The 20,264-nt window shown below is 38.7% G+C and overlaps 1 protein-coding gene across 1 annotated transcript in view; it reads right to left on the reverse strand.

Moving 5' to 3' along the window:
• KCNH1 (potassium voltage-gated channel subfamily H member 1) overlaps positions 1-20,264 on the reverse strand; it is a 167,852-nt gene that overhangs the window by 114,441 nt on the left and 33,147 nt on the right. The window contains exons 6-7 of the mRNA XM_057365078.1: positions 17,472-17,864; positions 4,676-5,105 (exon numbers count right to left, since the gene is read on the reverse strand). Coding sequence (XP_057221061.1) covers positions 4,676-5,105; positions 17,472-17,864 — 823 coding nt within the window. The remainder of the gene's footprint in view (positions 1-4,675; positions 5,106-17,471; positions 17,865-20,264) is intronic.

Below are 20,264 nucleotides of genomic sequence, written 5' to 3' on the forward strand. Positions count from 1 at the left end.
TTTTATTTTTGGGTTTGCTTTTTTTTTTGTCTAATGAGAAAGAAACTGTTCACAAAGCTGAGAACAGCTACTCCATTCTCCTGGGATCTTTGTCTACCTTAATCAGAGACAACAGCTGAAGTGCTGCAGGACTGCATCATGCTTGTGTTGCACACCATCAACGAAGATGAGTGGCTTGGGTTTCTGGACTGTTTTGATTAATGAACTCAGTGGCTGACAATTCATCATGCTATGTGAGCATGCATGTGCATGAATCTGACCTTTTAACTCCTACTTCKGTTCTTTTTCCATGATCCCTCTCACTATCTGCTGTAAATATAGTATCCACAGGGGAATTTATGATTTAGTTTAGCATTCATGTGCCTTTTTCTTCATATTTTGGATGAGTCAAGCCCTGTAGYTCCAGTAAGTTCCTACCTAACAAAGGAGAATTTAGCATAAACAGGCACCAAAAGCTTGGAATCTTTTCTATGCAACTGACAACACTAACAAAAGGCTCCCAAAATGATAGATTTTGCTCCATTGCTCAAAATCCAAATAGGCAAGCATCTATCAGTATTATTTTATGTCAAAAGTCAAGAATGCCAAGCATTTTTAGAAATGCTCATCCCTACTCCACCTGCATAGCAAGGGGATTGCTGACACAGTGCCCAGATACAAAAACTGCAAATGAAGTCCTCTATTTCTCCTAATGCTTAGGAAAAACAAACAATACAAAACCCAACCTGACAGATTCACTGAACAAAATATACCAACACCATAATTTTAAGGCATATGTCTCTACAGGGAAGAAACTAAAAATTTAAACAGCTTTCTTTTTTTTCCTCAACTATTAAAAATAGAAAATATATGTCTTTCTGCAGATACAGACAGTGGTTTTAAGCCTGGTTTTAGCCTCACCGAAAGATCTGTCTGTAGACATATTCCCTATTAATTAGCAATTTAGTGGCCATCTGTGGAAAGGGATAAGCAAATATGTTTTGATTCATTTAAAATGAGGCTGAGGAGTTAATTGCTTTTACTTYCCGTAGTAACACTCATCCTTCTCTCTATATATGCACACATACACTCAATAAAGCAAGGCAAAACCATGCAGGTCAGTTCACAAATGTGAAGATATTTTGCTCTGCAAAACTGTAATTCACCGTATGTTCAGGAAAAGCAACTACACAGTAATATGAAGCACAAGCCTCCACAGAGCAGAAATCGTTAAAAGCAGCCATTGGATACTTCATCTCTATTTTAAAATAATTTGTTCTTCCCAAACAGATGTGCACTGTTCGAGGTGCTCAAGAATCATGAGCATTTTTCATCTGCCCCCTCCAGTGGAGCTGAAAGAGACGGAACATCTCCGGGGTTATGAGTATCCCACAGTCCCCCACAAATCGAATTAGGGGATGCACCTTCCCATATCAAAGTGACCAACAGCAAAACACTTTCCCTCTGAAAACTGCAGCCACAATGAGGTCAGTAGGACAGCATGAGCATCACTGCATTTGAGAGCACAAAGCACCTCCCTGCAGWAGGAGGCCCTGAAGCAGACACCAGGGCTGCTGAGACAAAGCCATGCTTTCTGAAACTCTGCCYCAAGTGTGAACCCGACCAACGCAGTCAGCTCCACAAGGGTCTATACCCACACACGGCTTGGTCACCTCAATCATCCCTTCCCAGTGTCTCTGCACAGCTGRCAGGATGTACCCACTCCTTCTACATTAAACTTTTTACTGTGTCAGCGTTTGCACTCAACTCAGCCAAAATTCCCACTGGTCCAGGACAGCTTCACTAATGTATTTCTAAATTTTTAATTAAAATTTACCTGGATTTTCATACCATAATGAAAGCTTGAATAAAAGAGAAAATGGAAGTGGTCTTACCAACTTTTAAAAACAGGTATCTGACATCACAGCAAAGTACTATTACGAATCACAGCAAAGTACTATTACGAGTGGCCAGTGTGTCTACAGAGAGTTAATGTAACACAAATATAATTGTGCCGCAGGATCAGCTTTACAGAGGGTATAAGCAGTGAACAGAAGGAGATATATCAGTGGCTGGGCAGCAGGGAAAACCAAGTTTTGTCTTACAGAAGATGGAATTACAGAGTGTTAAGTCTATCTCTCTGGGCATAGGCATACTAAAACACATGGACGGACACCACTTATGAACTGCTTATGCTTTCAAATACATCTAATATAATGAACCTTTCTGACACAAACATCCTGTTTGGATGTCACCACAGTCCTGTGCTGACTRTAGCACAAACTTTTCAATCAGTTTGCCAGTGGAGAAGACAGCAAACCGTGCCTTAACATCACTTGTTTACACAGCAAGTTTTCTTCAGCAACAGAGGCTCAAGAGACAACACGCCAAGATCAAAGAAAAAAGTATCACTGCTATTCACACCTTTATTCTTCAGAAACTCTTCAAAATACTCAACCACTAAATGAAAACAAAACTAGTACCCAAGCTGCTAGAAACAAAAACCTGAAAGCCTTGCAAAGCCACAGCAACTGGCAATGCACACACCATGACCRAACTTTCACAGAGATAAAAGAACTTTGCAAAATCAAATCCACTGTATGAAAAAGAATTCTGAGCAGGAAGAGCTCACACTACTAAAAGTAAACTCTTCCTTTCTCTTTGCTTGATGCCAAAATCTGCACTCCAGGGAAGCAGCTCTTGAGTGTTCCTACCAAACAATGGAAGCACAGCTCATAGAGCAAACGGGAGGCAAGATCATTGACACCAAGAACCAGAGGGAGGGTGCAAAGGCAGTGCTGTGACTCTGAATGGATCCAGGACCCTCACAGCTGTAGATTCATAGCCACCCGTGGGAGGCAAGTCCCTGCCATGCACTGCACCCTGACTTTCTGTAGGGCAGCCTCACAYACAGCCCATGCAAGGAAGGTGGGGCTTGGACACATTTTCACATGTGTTCATCACCACCTCCATTTCCAGAAAACTGAGTTTCTTTTASAAATAATGATAAGATCAAAATTTCAAAGGTAGCCTTGCTAATGACATTGTGACTGTAAGCTTAGCTGGCCACAATGTTGTTTAAGCCACYGGTCTTTTGACACGGCACTTACTGCTATTCAAATGAGCATAAATACTCATTTGAGTATATTTCTGCTCATTCTGCTATTCAAAAATACTGCTATTCAAATGAGGATAAAACAAACAAAAAGAAATGTTATCATTTTCTTTGTGCTCATCTAAATCAATATTATTTATGCATAAATTCAGTTTCTTCCTGCCACATTGTCATAGGAAGAGTCTGGAACAGGTACAAGTACAAAATAAACCCATGTACATTCATGACTTTTTGGAGGCTATGTTTATTCATTATTCATAGTACTAAATAATAATACTGAATAATACTAGCTGTTCTTGTTCTAGCTAGTATCATGGTCATAACTTTAAGCAAAAGATTGGGATATTTCCTATCAAACTGGCACCTTTATCAGGAAATATGTTTGGAAGCCTGTTTTGTGCTACACTATTACATTGTCTAATGCACCTTCTCATGAGAAAACTGCAAAATTTTATTCGTGTTTTATAAAAATTTCCCTTCCCCTATAGCGTTTTTTTACAAGGATGATGTGGCTCTTGGCAGTAGAAAAAGCTAGAACAAAATTAACAACTTTTATAACTAAAATATCCCAATCCCTATGTGATCAAGAATGCTTRTCTTGRTCCTTTTTCTCACTAACCTTCAGCYTGCTTAGCACTGCACMCGCAATCTCAGTGTGTGACTTCAGTGGTGGCGTAAAAGGACACATCAGAATCAAAGGTTCACATTTCTACAACAGGCACTGTGCTGCTAATTGAGTTTCATTGCATATTTTGTTTTAATTTTCTGCTTAGCAAGGACTGGCTTTCTCCTCCTCTGGATGTAATATTACCATATAGAAGCTTCTCACTTCTTCACATAACAATATGTTCTTCAATGGGCAAAGTAGACTTTTTTTTTTTTTGGTTCAAATTCCACCCTTATTTAGAAAACCATGACCCAGCTTAASAGTGGCCACCATATGGTTCTTAACTCCAAGTAGCTCTCAAGGCACTTTGAATGCAGATCCTGCATGAAAATGACAATACGGTCAACAGCTGGACAGCTTGGCAATGTGTACCCATTTTAACAAGGATGTGTGAGCCAGAGGTGCCCAAGGACAGCATCATCCCTCTCGCTTTAGGATATGTCTGTATGCTCAGCTCACGGTGGAGTTTGTGGTTTCTAAAGARTTCTTGTTCTCTCTTCCTTATAAGATGATGCTCCCAGACCTCCTCCCACATTCTGACCCACTTACCAATTACGTGCAGTCCTCAGACATGCAAAGAGTTTGCCAAATACCAAATGGAGGCACAAAAGTTGGTGCACTAATTCTTAACAGTTCAGGCTTTAAACATTTATGGTTTACTTACAAGAGAATATTTAGAMGATATGGACAGAATATTCCTTCCAAAATGACTGAATTTTTGCTAGGCACCACAATACTGCTACTTGTGTTTTAAACCTAACCAGTAAGGAAGTGTGCAATACCTATACTGCCACCAAAAATGTTTTTAGCTGCATCATATTTAACGGGACTTTAGACATTCTTACGAAATCAGGATTTTGGATATGCAGCAATTTGGTGTTGGGTATGAAAAAGACAGGATCTCTAATACTTACAGCCAATCATCATCATAGCCACAGCAAAGATCTTCTCCCCATCTGTCGTCGGGGCGATGTTCCCAAATCCAACACTGGTGAGGCTGGTCATTGTGAAATACAACGAGGAGATGTAGACGGAATCTTTGCTCGGCCCGCCTTCCCATTTGCCAAAGCCCGAGGTGTTGAAGCGGTAGGGAGTTCCTATGGACTCTCCCAGCTGGTAGAGCCAGCTCTCGGTGCGGATGGTGTTGGTGTCCTCGTTGATGACCTCGTAGTCYCCGATGCTGTACCAGATGCAGGCCAGCCAGTGCGCCGCCAGCCCGAACACGCACACCAGCAGCACCAGCACGGCCGCCCCGTACTCGATGTAGTGGTCCAGCTTCCGAGCCACGCGACCCAGCCGAAGGAGCCTGACYACTTTGAGCGAGCTGAAGAGGCTACTGATGCCCTGCAAGGATAAAGCACAGTGGCTGTTAGAATTTCATGCRAAAGCAACAAGATTCATGGCTGCAGTTTCCAAAGACAAAGGTGATAAAACACAGATAGTCACCAGGTCACACCTGATGAAAGAGACTATCAGATACAAAAAGCTTGGTGACCCTTTCCAGGGATTAATATATGCACTCTTGACTTCCATCCATTAATAGTTTGTGAGTTGCTCTCTGAACTCCTTTTTCAGATTATTTGAATAGGTCTACAAATACCTTTGTAAAAACTTCAAACGACAGGCTGTCTATTGCACATCCAGTTGTGAATTCTCATGCAACACGTCAGACATAATGTCTCAGATATAACACTGATTGCAATATTGAGCTCAGACATCTCAGAAGATAAATAAGRAAGGCCAAAAAATACAGTAGTACCTGAAGTACCTGGCAATTTGTAGTTTTCCAATTTCCTATGACACGTTTCCTATGACTTCACTTTCCTCTAAGAATTCATGCACTGATAATCTATCCTCTGACATTTCTCATATGGACTACACAAAGCTTAGCCATTTCATGTATCTCAMTAATCCCCAAATTATATCCTTTTTATGACAGCTTTGGTATAACGCAGTATTTCTGTGCTGAAAATAATATGGCTCCCATAAAACAGAATTAAGCCAGCATGCAGGATTTTGTATTGTTAACTTTTATACAGATTARCACAAGAAGTAAAAAAATTCAAGCCATTTGGGGCATGAGAAGGTCTGAATAGCCTATCATAAAAATTCTTCCTTTTTATTTCCTACTTCCTCTACCAAGACTGTTTCATACACAGAAGTCTGATTAAAATTTAAGCAGACTGGTATAATGAGTATTTCTGGAAATGCATAATTGCATAGTTCTGGTCACCAGCTTTTACTGGAAGTTTGTTTATTCCTGCATAAATACAACTGCCTCAGTATCTTAGGCAGCTTCAATGCACTATAAAAGATGTTTTATTAAATAATTACATAAAGTATATTGACTCATGTTCCCCAGGACTGCAGCAATATATTTTCCCTTTATTTCATGAATTTGTCATGATTACATTGACTCATTTTCAGAGACAGATGTAATTTGTTACCTGGGAACACGCTATCAATTTCTATTAAGTATCTGGACAAGATCTAATGCAACCAGGGGGTGGGGAGTAAAAAGAGAGAGGGAAAAAAAAAGATAAAAAAGCAGCATTCTTTTAAATCAGAGATATTTGCAGAGATCTAGAAGAGTGCAAGTYTTTTCATGACTGTCTGTACCAAACTTTACAAGTCACCGATGCAAAAATTCCTACACAAATTAAGTTAATTTCCATTTCCCATCCATTCCATACCCAGCTTTGTTTTGTAAACACTGGTGCAAATCCTCAATGCCAGTTCTGAGAATACRACACAAAAGGCCTAATTTCCAGGGGAGGAAAAGCAGGTATTTCTGAACACTCAATATGGAGAGGAAAAGCATAGGGAAAAATGCAAAATATTATAACCACACTTTAGAATTGGATATGCAAGTCCTGGAGTGGCAAGCACATATAGTCTCTACATTGTAAACATCATGACATTACAACACAGCCTTCTGACCTTTTCCCTCAGCACCAATGCCCATTTCTCTCTCTTCTCTTCACAAACTTTAACATAAAACATAGATTTTTTTACATTTTGAGAGGTCTCCAGCAATGCTTTTAGCTTCAGTCTCAAAACTGAGCCTTTTAATCACATAATGCTTCAAAGTCTCCATCTCAACATTCAAAAAAYAGTTTTACTTTTGTTCAAATGCAGTGGTGCAAAACCTGTTCTTCAAACCAAACATATTGCTGGGATTAAAAAAAAAACCTCACACAAATGCTGTTTGCCTGTGAGAGTCCTATCAAAGCCAAAAGATACTAACAGTTTAGGACGGACTTAATAGCTTAGAATTTAGCTAATTCTTAATTAAAAATTAAAAATAAAAAAGAGTCAAGGATTAGAAATACTTGGGGAAAGARAAGAATCACAGAAGAGTTCAGAAAATTGGATATGAAAAATGGGAGTATGAATTAAAATATATGAAATCAGATTTTAAAAGTCTAAGGCAAAATACTTTTTTCAAAAGTATTCTTATCYTAATTTACCTAGTGAAATTCACTAATGGAAATTTTATTTAAAATAATTAAAAGGGGATTGAAYTGCATTATTTGGGAGAAACTGATTCTACTAAATTTTGAGCAGAGATAGAGGGACTTAGGCTTTTTGTACAGAAAGAACTTGAATAKTGACACAAAATATATACTTGATTTGGTTGCACTGAAAGAATACATTTAATATTCAAATTACTCCTAATACTTACCTGACTACATTGCCCATAAGACTCTATACTATCAGAAAAAGCTATTTTTTAAAAACCAATTTATTTTTATTTCAGTGCTCTCTCCTTGATTTCCTCAGACGAAAAGATGCGTCTATTCTAAATAGACCACTATCAAGAGCAAGAGCTGCCCAGGGAAATGAATATTCATATAACTCTCTCAAAAATTTCTAAGTGACAGAATTTCAAATGGTTATAAACAACAGAAACTTAATAGACTGTTTCATAGATGATAAAGTACAAAAAAATGAGATAGTCCTGCAATACTTTAAATCAGTACTTTTTGACATTAGATTTAACAAGTTTTATTTTAATACTCACTGGAATAGATCTGCTGGATTGAAAAATTGACAATTTTAGATTACCACTTTCCAAAATAGAACTGTTCTTTTAGATTATTGTCCATTTTAATGCTCTTATCAGTGCAGATTATTTTATGCTTTTATCATACAGATGGCTCCACGATGTCACGCAAAGGAGCCTGAACTCAATTTACTTCTCTTGATGCGTGTCCCACCCTGTTGCTCTGCTAGTCCTGCCAGTTTTGAGAGTCAGAAACACCCAGAGTTCCTTCTGCTCAAAGGAAAAACACAAACCTCATTTGACAAAGAGCTAGAAATGGCACTGTGGGTCCCAAGCAGGCACTGCCAGATGCTGTGCTCTAAAGGGTCACCATAAGGAATGTCTATGTGACAGCCAGGGAAAGGACAAAGCTAAGTAATATTCCATGGAGTTCTACCTGTRTCTGATTTACCCTGACACAGCTGCAACTACTGGTACTCCATCCAAACTCCATCCAATAGAAAAAAAAAAATCCTGTTATATGGCCAGAATGGACACATAGCACATTTTTACTACATTTTGTTACAGAGAGAACTTGGGTGCAGCACTTACTTCAATATGCAGCACTTAGTCAAGCATGTCACAAAATGCTGAATTTCACACATACTTCTATTTCAAATGGTTTGAAGCAAGAGAATGAGACCAAAAAAAAATTCTACCACTGATACCTGTATATAGATGCTGATAAATATTTCATAGGCTGACAGGTTTGCYTTCATTGCCAGTGATGGCTGATGCATAAAAAAGGAAGAAAGTGTAGCTAGTCTCCTCCAAGCCAAAGGGCAAGCTCAAGGCACTGAGCCATTGAAGAAATTATTCCAAGGCCGCTGATTGAGCAGACTTGAAAGCCAAAAGCCCTTAAAATAATAAACACAAGCACTCCCCCTCCGTCTTCTTCTACACATTCAGAGTAAAACTGCACCCTAAACAACAGAAAAAAAGACCAGTCTCAGTCCCAGGGGAAAGCAGTGCTCATATTTTACATTCAAAGTGAATGCTTCATAAGTTTGTCCATGAAATACAGCCAAAAGTAAACTTCCATGTATAACTTGTCATTAATTAGACATACTTACTATATACTGTGCACATTTACCCAGGTTTTCTTTTGTATTTCCTTGTTTTCTGCAAGATCTGATCTAYTCTGTCTCACACTGATATCTCAGCCCTCTAAGTAATTTTTTTTCAAAAACAAGATCCAGGATATCCATGTTTTGGCTCTACCTCTCAGTCAGACCACGTAAGATTTGTGCTATTACTTCCACACCCAGAAAAAGAGACAGAGACAGGGCAAAGCCTTTTGATAACACGAGGGCTGTAGGAGTGATTATTGTTACTTGTGTCATTATGGTCTCCAAGAACAACAGCAGACACTACAGTGATAGATGCTGTACAGATAAAAACTGTTCATTTGCCAKGCAACATCAAATTCAACTCAATTCATCAAATAATAGAAGTCCACCGAGAAAAATATCAAAATACAAATCGTTTTAAGACAGCCATTAAAAGTAACTGAGGCCAACTTCCCCCCCACCCAAAAAAAAAGTGGCAAATAATACATTATCCATTCCAAACAAGATATAGCATGAACAACTTCAGAAAATAACTAAAATGATGCATTCACCCCACCCCCTACAGCTGCAGTAGCACAAGTACTTTAGTAATAGATTCAATCTACATGGCAGTGTTCACTTTTTAGGCCATTATTCACTTTCTACATGTACAGAAAGAAAGCACTTAACCCAAGCATTAAGACTTTTTTCCAGGCTCAAAGGAAAGATAATTTACTTCCTACTTACTATCTATTTTTAAAAAGAGAAATATTCAGTATTGGCACAAATCTTCCCCAAGTTTTCCAGCACTTTTCTCTCATATGGAACTGCCAAAGTTCAGGCTTCATCTTAATTAAAGGGAGATGCAGGAGACTAAAAGCTAACCATTAAAAGAAAGAGAATGAAACAGACAAAAAAAATAAATTATTTATTCCAAAAGGGGAGGCAATGAACCAAATTCATCACTACTGTGAGACAAGAGCCATAGAATGCACTGCCTTCTTTCTTGACACTTAATTCAAAGTCAGCCATGCCACAGCCTGGCTCTGCCTATCTGCAGTCACAAGTCAGCCCTGTCAGGTCATCATTAGGCCCACACATTTCCGTCATTTGCCGMCTCTGATTTTCTTAATTAGGTTTGAGAACATGACCTTTCCTACAGATTGCCATATTTAGCAACCAAGAGATGAGATAACGTTATGTGCACAGGTCAAAATCAATATCTAAGCCCTCTGGATACTGCTGTGGTTTTCAGAGCTGAAGAAAACAGATCTCTAGACTCCCAAAGCTTATTTTAGTCAGACATCTGTGAGCTTGGTTAGAATTGAGGGAGAAACAGTAATAATTCATGTGTAAGAGCACAGGGTGTGGGGAGAGATGGGAAGGCTGATTTTTCATTTGTAAAACTATGCTTGCCTTACATGTATACATGCACACTCAGAAAAGCAACTAAACTAGGAAACAAACTCCTTTTTCTTTTAATTTGAGAGGAAGAATAATAAAGATAATACATAAGTAACCTAAAGAAATCCCACTTTCTGCAGCAGCAAATGAAAAATTAACCCCTGATGGATAACAATCTACTTCCAAATGTTTCTGATCCATAAGTCCCACAAGCCTTTTACTTATCTCAAAGAGGCAAAACACCCAAATAAGATTTAGTGTTACTGGCATCTAATACCTCTCCATCTTTCCAATTCTAATCCCATCCCTRGTATGAAATAGACTATGGAGCAACCACTTAGCTACTCAAACAAATACCCTTTGTCATCTCATCTGACTTTCTGCCTCGGATCGATACAAGTATGCTGAATGGGGGGAAAAGAGGAGAGTAACTGATCCCTGTCTCTGGAACATGCTTCCCTTTATATGCAGTGTAAGCCTCACTCTAACAGCAGCTTTTTGAAATAATTCAGAATCTAATATATTCAATTAGCTCTCCTTCTTGGACAAAGGCTATCACCATACATTATCACTGAAAATGTAATTCAGCGTTTTAATTCTTTTAGCCTGATACAGATTGAATAGCTTATGTAGACTACTATTCTCTCTTTAACAGAATGATAAATCATGTCAGGCCTTTCAAAGCTATGAACAAGTAGCCCTGAAATCCAATAACACCCTTTCTTATCTGTGACTTAGCAAAAAGACTAATCTGAACATTAGGAGTGCAGAAGAAGAGGAGTAAATTGGCATCTTAGCAGCCACAGTAGAACCTACGAAGTAGGTCACCACCAGGCAGGAACACAGCAATACATCCTGCTCTGGAATTCTCTTTAGGGAGGGGCTATCCATCAGCAGACACAGCAGATGTCTCTGAGCCAGCAAGGTGTATGTGCCTGGGTAAGACCAGAGAAGGCACCAAAATTAAAATAAACTCAACACCAGAAGCAGGCTTACAGCAGAGGAGAGAATTTAATCCAAAATGGCTCACAAGGCATAAGAGGTCTGCAGTGCCTACATACAGCATCAACACAATTTGGGAAACTGAAGATTTAGGGGGAAAAGACAGCATGCCCCTTCATAGGGTAACAGAAAAAGCATGTGAAGGGTAGGTAGCATGGAGGTTGGATTTTTAAGGAAGAAGATAGAAAAACTCATATTTGATTGGAAAAAATGGGGGGTGAGGAGATGTAGAACAAAGTAGACAAAGAAGAGAGACACCCTCACTCAAATCCCCAAAACACCAGAGAGAGCCTCTTTTGCTTACCTAGTTTGTACCCTGGCTGTCCACTTTACCCCAAGAACCTGCTTCACACCATGTGCCTGTCCCCAAATACTCCTTCCCCCTGTCTGCTAAGGAATAGTTCCTGCCCAGCACAGCTCCCTGGGGCCGTGCTGCAGTACAGARGCATTTACAGAAGTCAGACAAGCAGCTCTCCTCCTCCACCACTGCTTTTCCTTTCCTTTGCACTCCCCCCTTTTCCACATCCAAGCTCCTTCTGAAGCTCCAAACAMCACCTGGGAGCCACATCAAGAACCTTCCAAGCCATGCTCCAAGGGTTTCTGGCACGTTATGGCCCCCAGCACACACCTCCCAGGGGTTTGTCCTGTTTCTCAGGGGCTTCTCACACAGGGATACCCAACCAAGTATCTTCTCCATCATCACACCCCCAATCCAAGGCCCCTGTTCCAGCCTTCCCTCTGCCTCACCTGGGCACTACAACCCAATTGCTTGATTCTTCCCCAGAAGCCCCAGTAGGTGTCACCCAGTCCACAGGGTCTCACTAATCCCTCCTCATCTACTTTTAGTCTCACCCAAGAACCACAACTTGCCAACATTTCCTCTATTATACACAGCTGGGATTTTTCTGTTAAAGACATTACACAGAAAGTAGGTTACAACTACTTTAAAATTTCAATTAGCYACAGAAAAGTATTCATTCATTACTAGATTTATCAATAGACTCACATGCAAAATAYAGCACTGCCTCATTGGACAGATTCAAATAAGAGTGGTGAGCTACTGTTTCAATCAGATTTCATATTACTCAGCTGTTTACAGTTTAAAAATACTTTAAAAATTGTATTTTCCATTTTGCAGAATTCATCTAACCCAAAATCTTTCTTTATAGGTCTCTGTCCATTCCATAAAACTGTAAATATGATAATTTATTCCCTTGCCCCTTGTTGCATGCAACAGTAAAAAAAAAAAAAGGAAGTTGCGTGCTTTCCAGTGTAGCTACTTTAGTAATTCCTAGATAGTCAATTTATATTAGCATGAGAGATTATTCCACTAACAAGGTTTAAATTAATCTATTGCAAAAGTACTGCCTCAGAGAGTTGCCAACAATTTGACCAGCAACACATTCATTTTTTCCTCTCTTGACTCACTGTTTACTTTCCAGCTACACCATGCTCACTTAGCACTAATTAGCTTAATTTACTTCTATTACTTCAGTATTTTATTTTTTTTCTGGAACTTCTTTTATCATCATAAATTTTGTCCTTTCAAAGCTGTGCATCTTCTTTCCCTACATGCTAGCTTCTCTCCTATTCATTCACTTAAGAGCACTAGATCATTTATATTGAACACRTCTTTCCTGATGATCTTTTACTATGCATTTATTTCTCTTCCACCTCGACTAATGGAGTGATATATGGTTCTCAGTGTGCCATCAGCCAACAATTGATCATAGTGTTCTGTTCAAACACATACAGCAATTACTATTACAAACTCCCTATTTCAGAGATTTATATGRTGGTGACATGACTGGATTCCACTCCTACCATGAGATTTCACAACAGTATCACATGTAATAWGACAAATTTTTTCCAATATAAATTATATCTTATGGTCTTATGGACGAAAACCACAGTATAAAATTGCTCAAGCTGACACTACAAAAATATGCTTTGGAATTCAAAGTCTTAAATTGCACTGTTCTTGGCAAAAATTGTGGAATTTTCTTTAAGCCTGGTTTTTGTTAAATTTACTGATTGATGTCTGAACACAAAAAGATAACATTATCCCCCAAGGTAGGTGGTATTTCCTTAAGTGAGGAGTAAYGCTAATTACTGTAAAGAATTACTGACTAATGCTATTTTGATCATTCAAATTTGAAAGAGACTAACATYACATGTTTTAAGGGTTGTTTAAATTTTAGACCAATATTTTCTTTTCTTACTCAGACTAAATTACAGCATGATGTATTCTCTTAACAACAGAAAGTTAAAGTCTAGCATTAAGTTGATTCATCAATCAATGGTATATTTTCTTCTGTTGAAATTCTATGGCAGGTCAAGAAAACAATTAGTATTTAACTGTATAATTCACTTCCCATATACAAAAAGGAGAAACATCCATAACTTTACTTTCATTTGGGTAACAACAAAAATTTCTCTACAGCTATCAATTTCTTCATTTGTTGAATTCTCTTCATGTCTGAATAGGAAATGCTGTACGGTCTCTTTGAGCACAGTACTTGAGATCAGTCTCATATTTAATTATACAGCCTTGAACAAAGACAGTAATGTTTTTTCTTTCCTCTTCCATATGTAGAATGTGRCTATTCATACTTAAGTGCCTCTTGAATTAATTGTAGTTATTAATAGTTGTATTGATTAATAGTTAATGAATTCAAATTATTTTTGTGGACAAAAATATTCTCAACCATATGGAGAGGAAACTGGAATTCAATTATATTGAAAAATGTGAACTGAAAATATACTAATGTTCCAAACTGCAACAAACCCAAAGAATTTTGAAATTATCCAAAAACCACAGAAGTYGCACTCAATTTTGTTTCAAGAAAATATTTGCTGTTATATCTTATAATGGAATAATGAAGTAAATTGCAAAACAAAAAGTTTCTTCAAAACAGAAAAAAAACCCAATACCAGAATTTTTTCAATTGAGTATCTGCTTGTCAAAAATATTAATGAATTCTAGTTTCATCTCTTTTAATTACTCTTAAGAGTAGTGGATGTTTTTAAAGACGACAACACTTATTTCACCATTAATCTATCTAGACCTAAGTGATGGGACCATCCCAAAACTGCCCAGAGCAAATAAAAYCCTCAAAATCCTATTATACAGTCTTTTAATTCTCCAGTGCTCCAGGTCCTGTGTCMCTTGCAAATCAATTAGTCTCCATCACAGTAATTACAACATTCTTAAAAACAAATTGAGTTKTCAAGTTAGCTCCTCCATGACATCCTCAGCATCTTCAGTGCCATTTTTTTAAACAGAGAATGACAGCAGACAAATAAGTRAGCCTCCACTTGGCCCAGTCCCTCTTCATTATAGGGACTGCAACAAAGCCAGGATTCTATTTTCTCCCATTTAAAATCATGTATGGAAAACATCAAACCAGGAAAACAGCAATTCATATTCTTTGTCTCATTTTATCATCACTGTGATAAAAAGAGATGAATGTGATACACACCGGGTATCATTTAATTTCTGGCAATTTTTTAAGAGAATTCACATTAGGATTTAAAAAAAAAAAATCCCTGCAGCAGCCATGGCCACCTACTGACTCCAATGCCACGGCTCCAAGGGAATTCCCTCTAGCAAAATTAAAGTGGCACACAGGTAACAGTTCAGTTTGGTTACTTGAATGTTGAGCAGCCTTGCTYCTAACTTAATCCAACTGTGAAGTCATATACTGTGTAATCCAGGGCAAGAAAGAGGGAAATTTAAACCAACAAGAAAGGGAGGACTTCAACCCACAAGGGAATGCTCTACACAACAGCAAAAAACAACAAAAAAAAAAAGATACAAGGTAAAGATTTTCTACTCTCAAGATTCCTTGAATGTGGCTTTTATTTTTTCCCTTTTTAATAAAAGGCTACCTTTCTCTCTACAGGCAGCTCTTGAAACAGTGATCAGCATAGAGTATCCTAAACCCCCTCCTGATATCCACTGTGTTGTTCTGCTGGCATTGCTGGCAAATCCCCTCAGGTCCCATAAAGCAGCCTATGAGCCCTTCATAGAAGCACAGCAATTCACACCAGTGGAAACTCTGCTCTAATGACTCTACAATGATTTATACCAGCCAAATGTCAGMACCCACTATGGGAAATGGAGATGAACAGTCTTGAAAGGACAGCATCATCAAGAAAAAYGTTGGGKTTTTTTTTCCTTGGGCACAATRTTAGAATAACTAAAACTAACACTGCKGTAACTGATTAAGGAGACTGCTGAAGAGCCACGGGAAAACTGAAGTACAATCAGCTTCTTACTGCTACAAGGCAACACTGAGATGGAGAACCTGGAGAAATTCAAACTCACAAAAGAATTTCTCTGCAGAATTGCTACCATGAGTCCAAAAGCATCTGTGCTCTGTTCAAGGGCTRTCACAGCCTCTGGTACAGACGTTTTCCTCAGGGATGCTCTGTAGGTCACGTCACCAGTCTCAAGTTAAAAAGTGTTCTTTCAGCAAAATCTTCAGCAGGTTGCTACTCTCTGCCATGGGTGAGAAAAGCTTCCTTCCTGCCTTTTTGGTTTTTTTTTGTCTGTTGCTTCATTTATTTTTAAATTTTATTTATTCTTTTTACCCTTCCCATCCAAATGTCAGRAACTGACATCTGGCCACTCCTTCCATTGCTCTATCAGTGTCATGGCAAAGTAAAATGTGAATAATCTGCAGTCTGGGTCTTTCATAGGACAAACAAAATTTAAGGATAGGTCTCACAAGGCTTTTTTGCTTGATCTCATTTATGTTATTTCAGCCTGTAGCTTGATATAAAATGAAAACTTCTCTACAGAATCAAGTATCAAATAAGATCACATTTTTTTCCTCTGCATTTAATAGTTTGCCTGCCTGTCCTCAAGTAATTGAGAAAACYACTTTAAATTTCATAAAAGCCTGCACAGTATAATTTTTAAAAAGTAATGGGGTTTGGGTTTGCCTGTATTTCACTTGGCAAAGTTTTCTTTTGATAGCTAGGCTGTCCTTATTAATATGGGTATACTTTAAAGGAAGTCATAWAATTTAAATTTTACAGGCTAAAAATTAAGTACTAAGCCCTGATGAGGTAAGTATGTAAATCCCTCTCCTTCTCTGGAGATATTCAAACCCACCTGGATGTGAACCTGTGCAGTCTGCTCTGGGTGAACCTGCTTTARCAGCTGGGTTGGACTTGATCATCTCCAGAGATCCCTTCCAAGWGCAGCCATCCTTTGGTTCTGTGATTCTGCCTGTTACAGCTTCAGTATGTATGACAAACTCAGACACGTAATTAGCTGATGATAAAGATTTCGTAACATGTAACCAGAAAGCAGACTGCTGGAATCCTCCTCCTTAAAATTTTATTAATAAACTCTCTGAACTATTCAGGCATAGAACGCTAATATATTCACCTGAGGAATATTTTCACAGTGGGTATCAGTGGAAGTCTGATGCAGGAGAATTAAGCAGTTAAAACATAGTAGTATTRTTTTTAAGTGTCTAAATATTAGCTCTAGTGCTGCATTGTGATCTGTTCCCAAAGAAATGAAGAATTAAGGAGGAGTCTAAATTACCTGATTTCTCCTTACCTTTTCATTTAATTATAAAATTACCAAACAAGCATCTTCAATTGTTTCACCTGCCTCTAAAACAACTGCTGTCAAACAATGCTGCACGGATCACCAGGTAYCCACAGAATGCTTTCTGGTGCTCTCAGACAATTCAGTGAGTCACTGCCTGCCTCTTTGCCACCTGCTAATGTATTAGAAGCAGCTGAAAGAAGTGCATTTTSCTTCCCAATTGTCCCTGTGAAGAACTGGCATTAGCAAAAATACCCTGCTTGGTCATCTGTGAAAACAAGCAAAGCCTGCCCCGAGAAACTGTCCTGACACAGCTCAAACAATTCCTGCTAAGTCAGATGGAGCAGTTTTCCTCAGTGCTGTACAGAGGTGCTGCTGTCTGCCTCTACCTGTATTCCTGAACTCTGAGAAAGCAGAAGGAAGAAAAACAAACACAGATTTAAAACACTAAAAGCTACAGCAGCAATTGAAGAATGAGCCTTCTGGCTAGGACTCATAAGAAAAACTTCTGTGCATGCTGTGGGTGGCTACCAGAGACATATGTACAGTAATTTAATACATTTAAAACCATAAATTTTTTCTCCTCTCTTGCACCTCCCCCCAGCCACTGAATAATTAATGAGTGGAACTGGTATACTGACCTCATCAACATTCTCAAATGCATTGATGACATCATATGGCAGACAGGACAGCAGGTCGATCACAAACCACGTCTTCAGATAATTCATGCGAATCAGCTTGGGGTCAGAGATCACCTCTCCTGCCGGCCCCACAAAGGTGGTGTGGAAATTAAGCACAATGTCGACCAAAAAAATGACATCTACGATGCTGTCGACTACTAGCCATGCCACGTTGTTCTGTTTGGTTTTAAAGGAGACATTGTAAGGGACCAAAATAGCAGTGTAGAAGGTTAAAATCAAGATGATCCAGTCCCAGGTAGTCTTGAATACACAATAATGCAAAATTATATGCGGTGGAGTCTTTGGTGCCTCTTGTTTGTACTGTGGGAGGATTTCAGAACCCAGCTGCAATACCTGTAGTCACGGAGATTTGAGAGGAAAAAGAAAACATGCTTAATTTTATCATGGTATTTTTCATACTGTAGATTCTTAAGTTCAGTACAACAGTTGATAAAAATAGATGTACATTAACTCCTTGTATCACCACCAAATGGTAAGCAAGCCAAGAAAAGTATTCTGTTAAACAAATCAGTACCAAACTGAGAGCAGTTGTTCCTTTTAATGTCATTAATTATTTTTTGACACTAAGTCTAATGTGTGGGTATCCAAGACAAACAGAGGAGAAATAACTCCTTCAGCTATCTCGACAGACAAGACAGATAAATGGTGGGCAAGAATAGGCAGAAAGACAGTCATGAATAGAAATTGAAGGCAAAACCAGGGACAATGCTGCAAACTCCAAGTTCCAGTCCAGTATCAGAACCACTGGACCACGTTTTTTTTCAACATTGGCTATTTAACTTTTCCCTGTACTGTGTCTGAAACAATCTGTCATGAATGTACAGTCCTTTCTTCCTCTTGTCTGGGCTGTGTAGGTTCAAAGCCATAGGTATCTATCGTTAGCCTCAACAAATTCATTCTGGACTTCAACTTTTCATTCAGAGTTCAGTGTCTTAAATATCTGATGGGATAGAATCATTAAGATTGGAAAAGACCTCTAAGATTGTTGAGCCCAACAATTAACCCAGTACCACCATGTCCCCAAGTGCCACGTCCACACATCTTTTGAACACTTCTACATATGGTGATTSCATCACTTCCCTGGGAAACCTGTTCCAATGCTTGACAACCCTTTCACTTGAAGAAGTTTTTCCTGATATCTAACCTTAACCTCCCCTGGTGAAACTTGAGGCCAYTTCCTCTGGTCCTGTCATTTGTTGTTGGGAAGAAGAGACTGACCTCCCTCTCATCACAACCTCCCTTCAAGCAGTTGTAGAGTGCAAATGGTCCCCACTGAGCCTCTTTTTCTCCAGGCTAAACAACCCCAACTCCCCCAGCTGCTTCTCATCAAACTTGTTCTCTAAACCCTTCACTATCTTCCCTGCCCTTCTTCAGACACATTCCAATTTCTCAATGTCCTTCTTGCCATAGGGGGGCTCCAAACTGAACACAGGATTTGAGGGGACCTGACAAGGCACACTGTTGAGCTACACTGCACGAGGTTCGAATTCAGGAAAGCACTACTGCAAAAAATGATTTGCCAGGATGTGTTTTAAACCCTGGACCTCAAGCTGAACACATGCTGACACTGAGCACTGTTTTGCATAACTGCAGTGTCGATCAGCGCTGCCCATTTGATGTCTGCTGTCTCTCCAGTTCTGCCCACTGCTGTGAAAACAGGATTATCATGTATTTGGTTCTTGGGAACTCAAGTTTCCTTCATATACCTATGAATAACAATGTGTTTGTTTATATGCATGAATATACATGAAGGTAAAATAAACACGAAGAACCTGTGTCCAAATAAGAGAAGTTAAATTTTAAAGTTAATTTTACCCTGGATGAGTTATGGATGAAAACTGAAAGGAAGATAGAGGTTTGCTCCAGTGAAATCTGCTTGGTAATGCCAAACTCACAGAATCTGTAAGAGGTATTTAGGATCACGGTTCCTTTCATGTATTTACACACAGTTCACAGCAATAGGAAGCAGAGAAGGAAAYTAAATGGCCATTTTTCTCTGTGAAAARATAACACAGCTAGAGTAGAAGGATGTCTTCTTTTCATGCTCCTTATCTCAGCTTTTTTAATGACAATTATTTAGACATGGATTTTATCTTCAGGCTTTTCTGAGTGTCTTTGGGTTTTGTTGGTTTTTTGTTTTGTTTTGTTGTTTTGGTTTTTGTTTTGTTATTTTTTTGTTTGGGGTTTTTTGTTTTTTTTTATTGGTTGATTGGTTTGGTTTGGTGTTTGGGGAGGGTTGTGAACTGGTGGGATTTTTTCTAACTGTTTCAGCCAAAGGGGACAAAAGAAAAAATCAGATACAAAAGTTCTACTTGGACAAAACAGTCTGGGATGAAATTCCCTGCTGCTTTGAACCTCACATAATCACTTACTCTTGTACACAACAGGGGTCAGATGCTGTGAGACYGCAGCTCCTTGCACATGTGTAAAYGAGAACAGGAATTGCAAGCCTGCTRACTTTGAGCCCAGTATGTTCTCCTGAAGAGAATTAATGTGACCTGCTCTGACAGACCTGCATGTTACCACAGAGACATTGAGAGCTGGAAAAATTTCAGTTTAAAAAAAAAAATAGGAGGACTCAGTACTTTTGTTTCACTGAGTTTCTAGAATGACGGCAAAGAGAAGAAAGGAACATTTCACCTGCAGACCCAGCTAGGACTCAGATGTATTCACTACAGTATTACAGTCTTATACTCCTAAGCCTGATTCATGGAGGTTCTCCCTAGTACCAAA

Source organism: Malurus melanocephalus, unplaced genomic scaffold (genome assembly GCF_030028575.1).
Source record: "Malurus melanocephalus ecotype Western Australia unplaced genomic scaffold, MMel_1.1 scaffold_48, whole genome shotgun sequence".
In the NCBI taxonomy this organism is placed as follows: Eukaryota; Metazoa; Chordata; class Aves; order Passeriformes; family Maluridae; genus Malurus; species Malurus melanocephalus.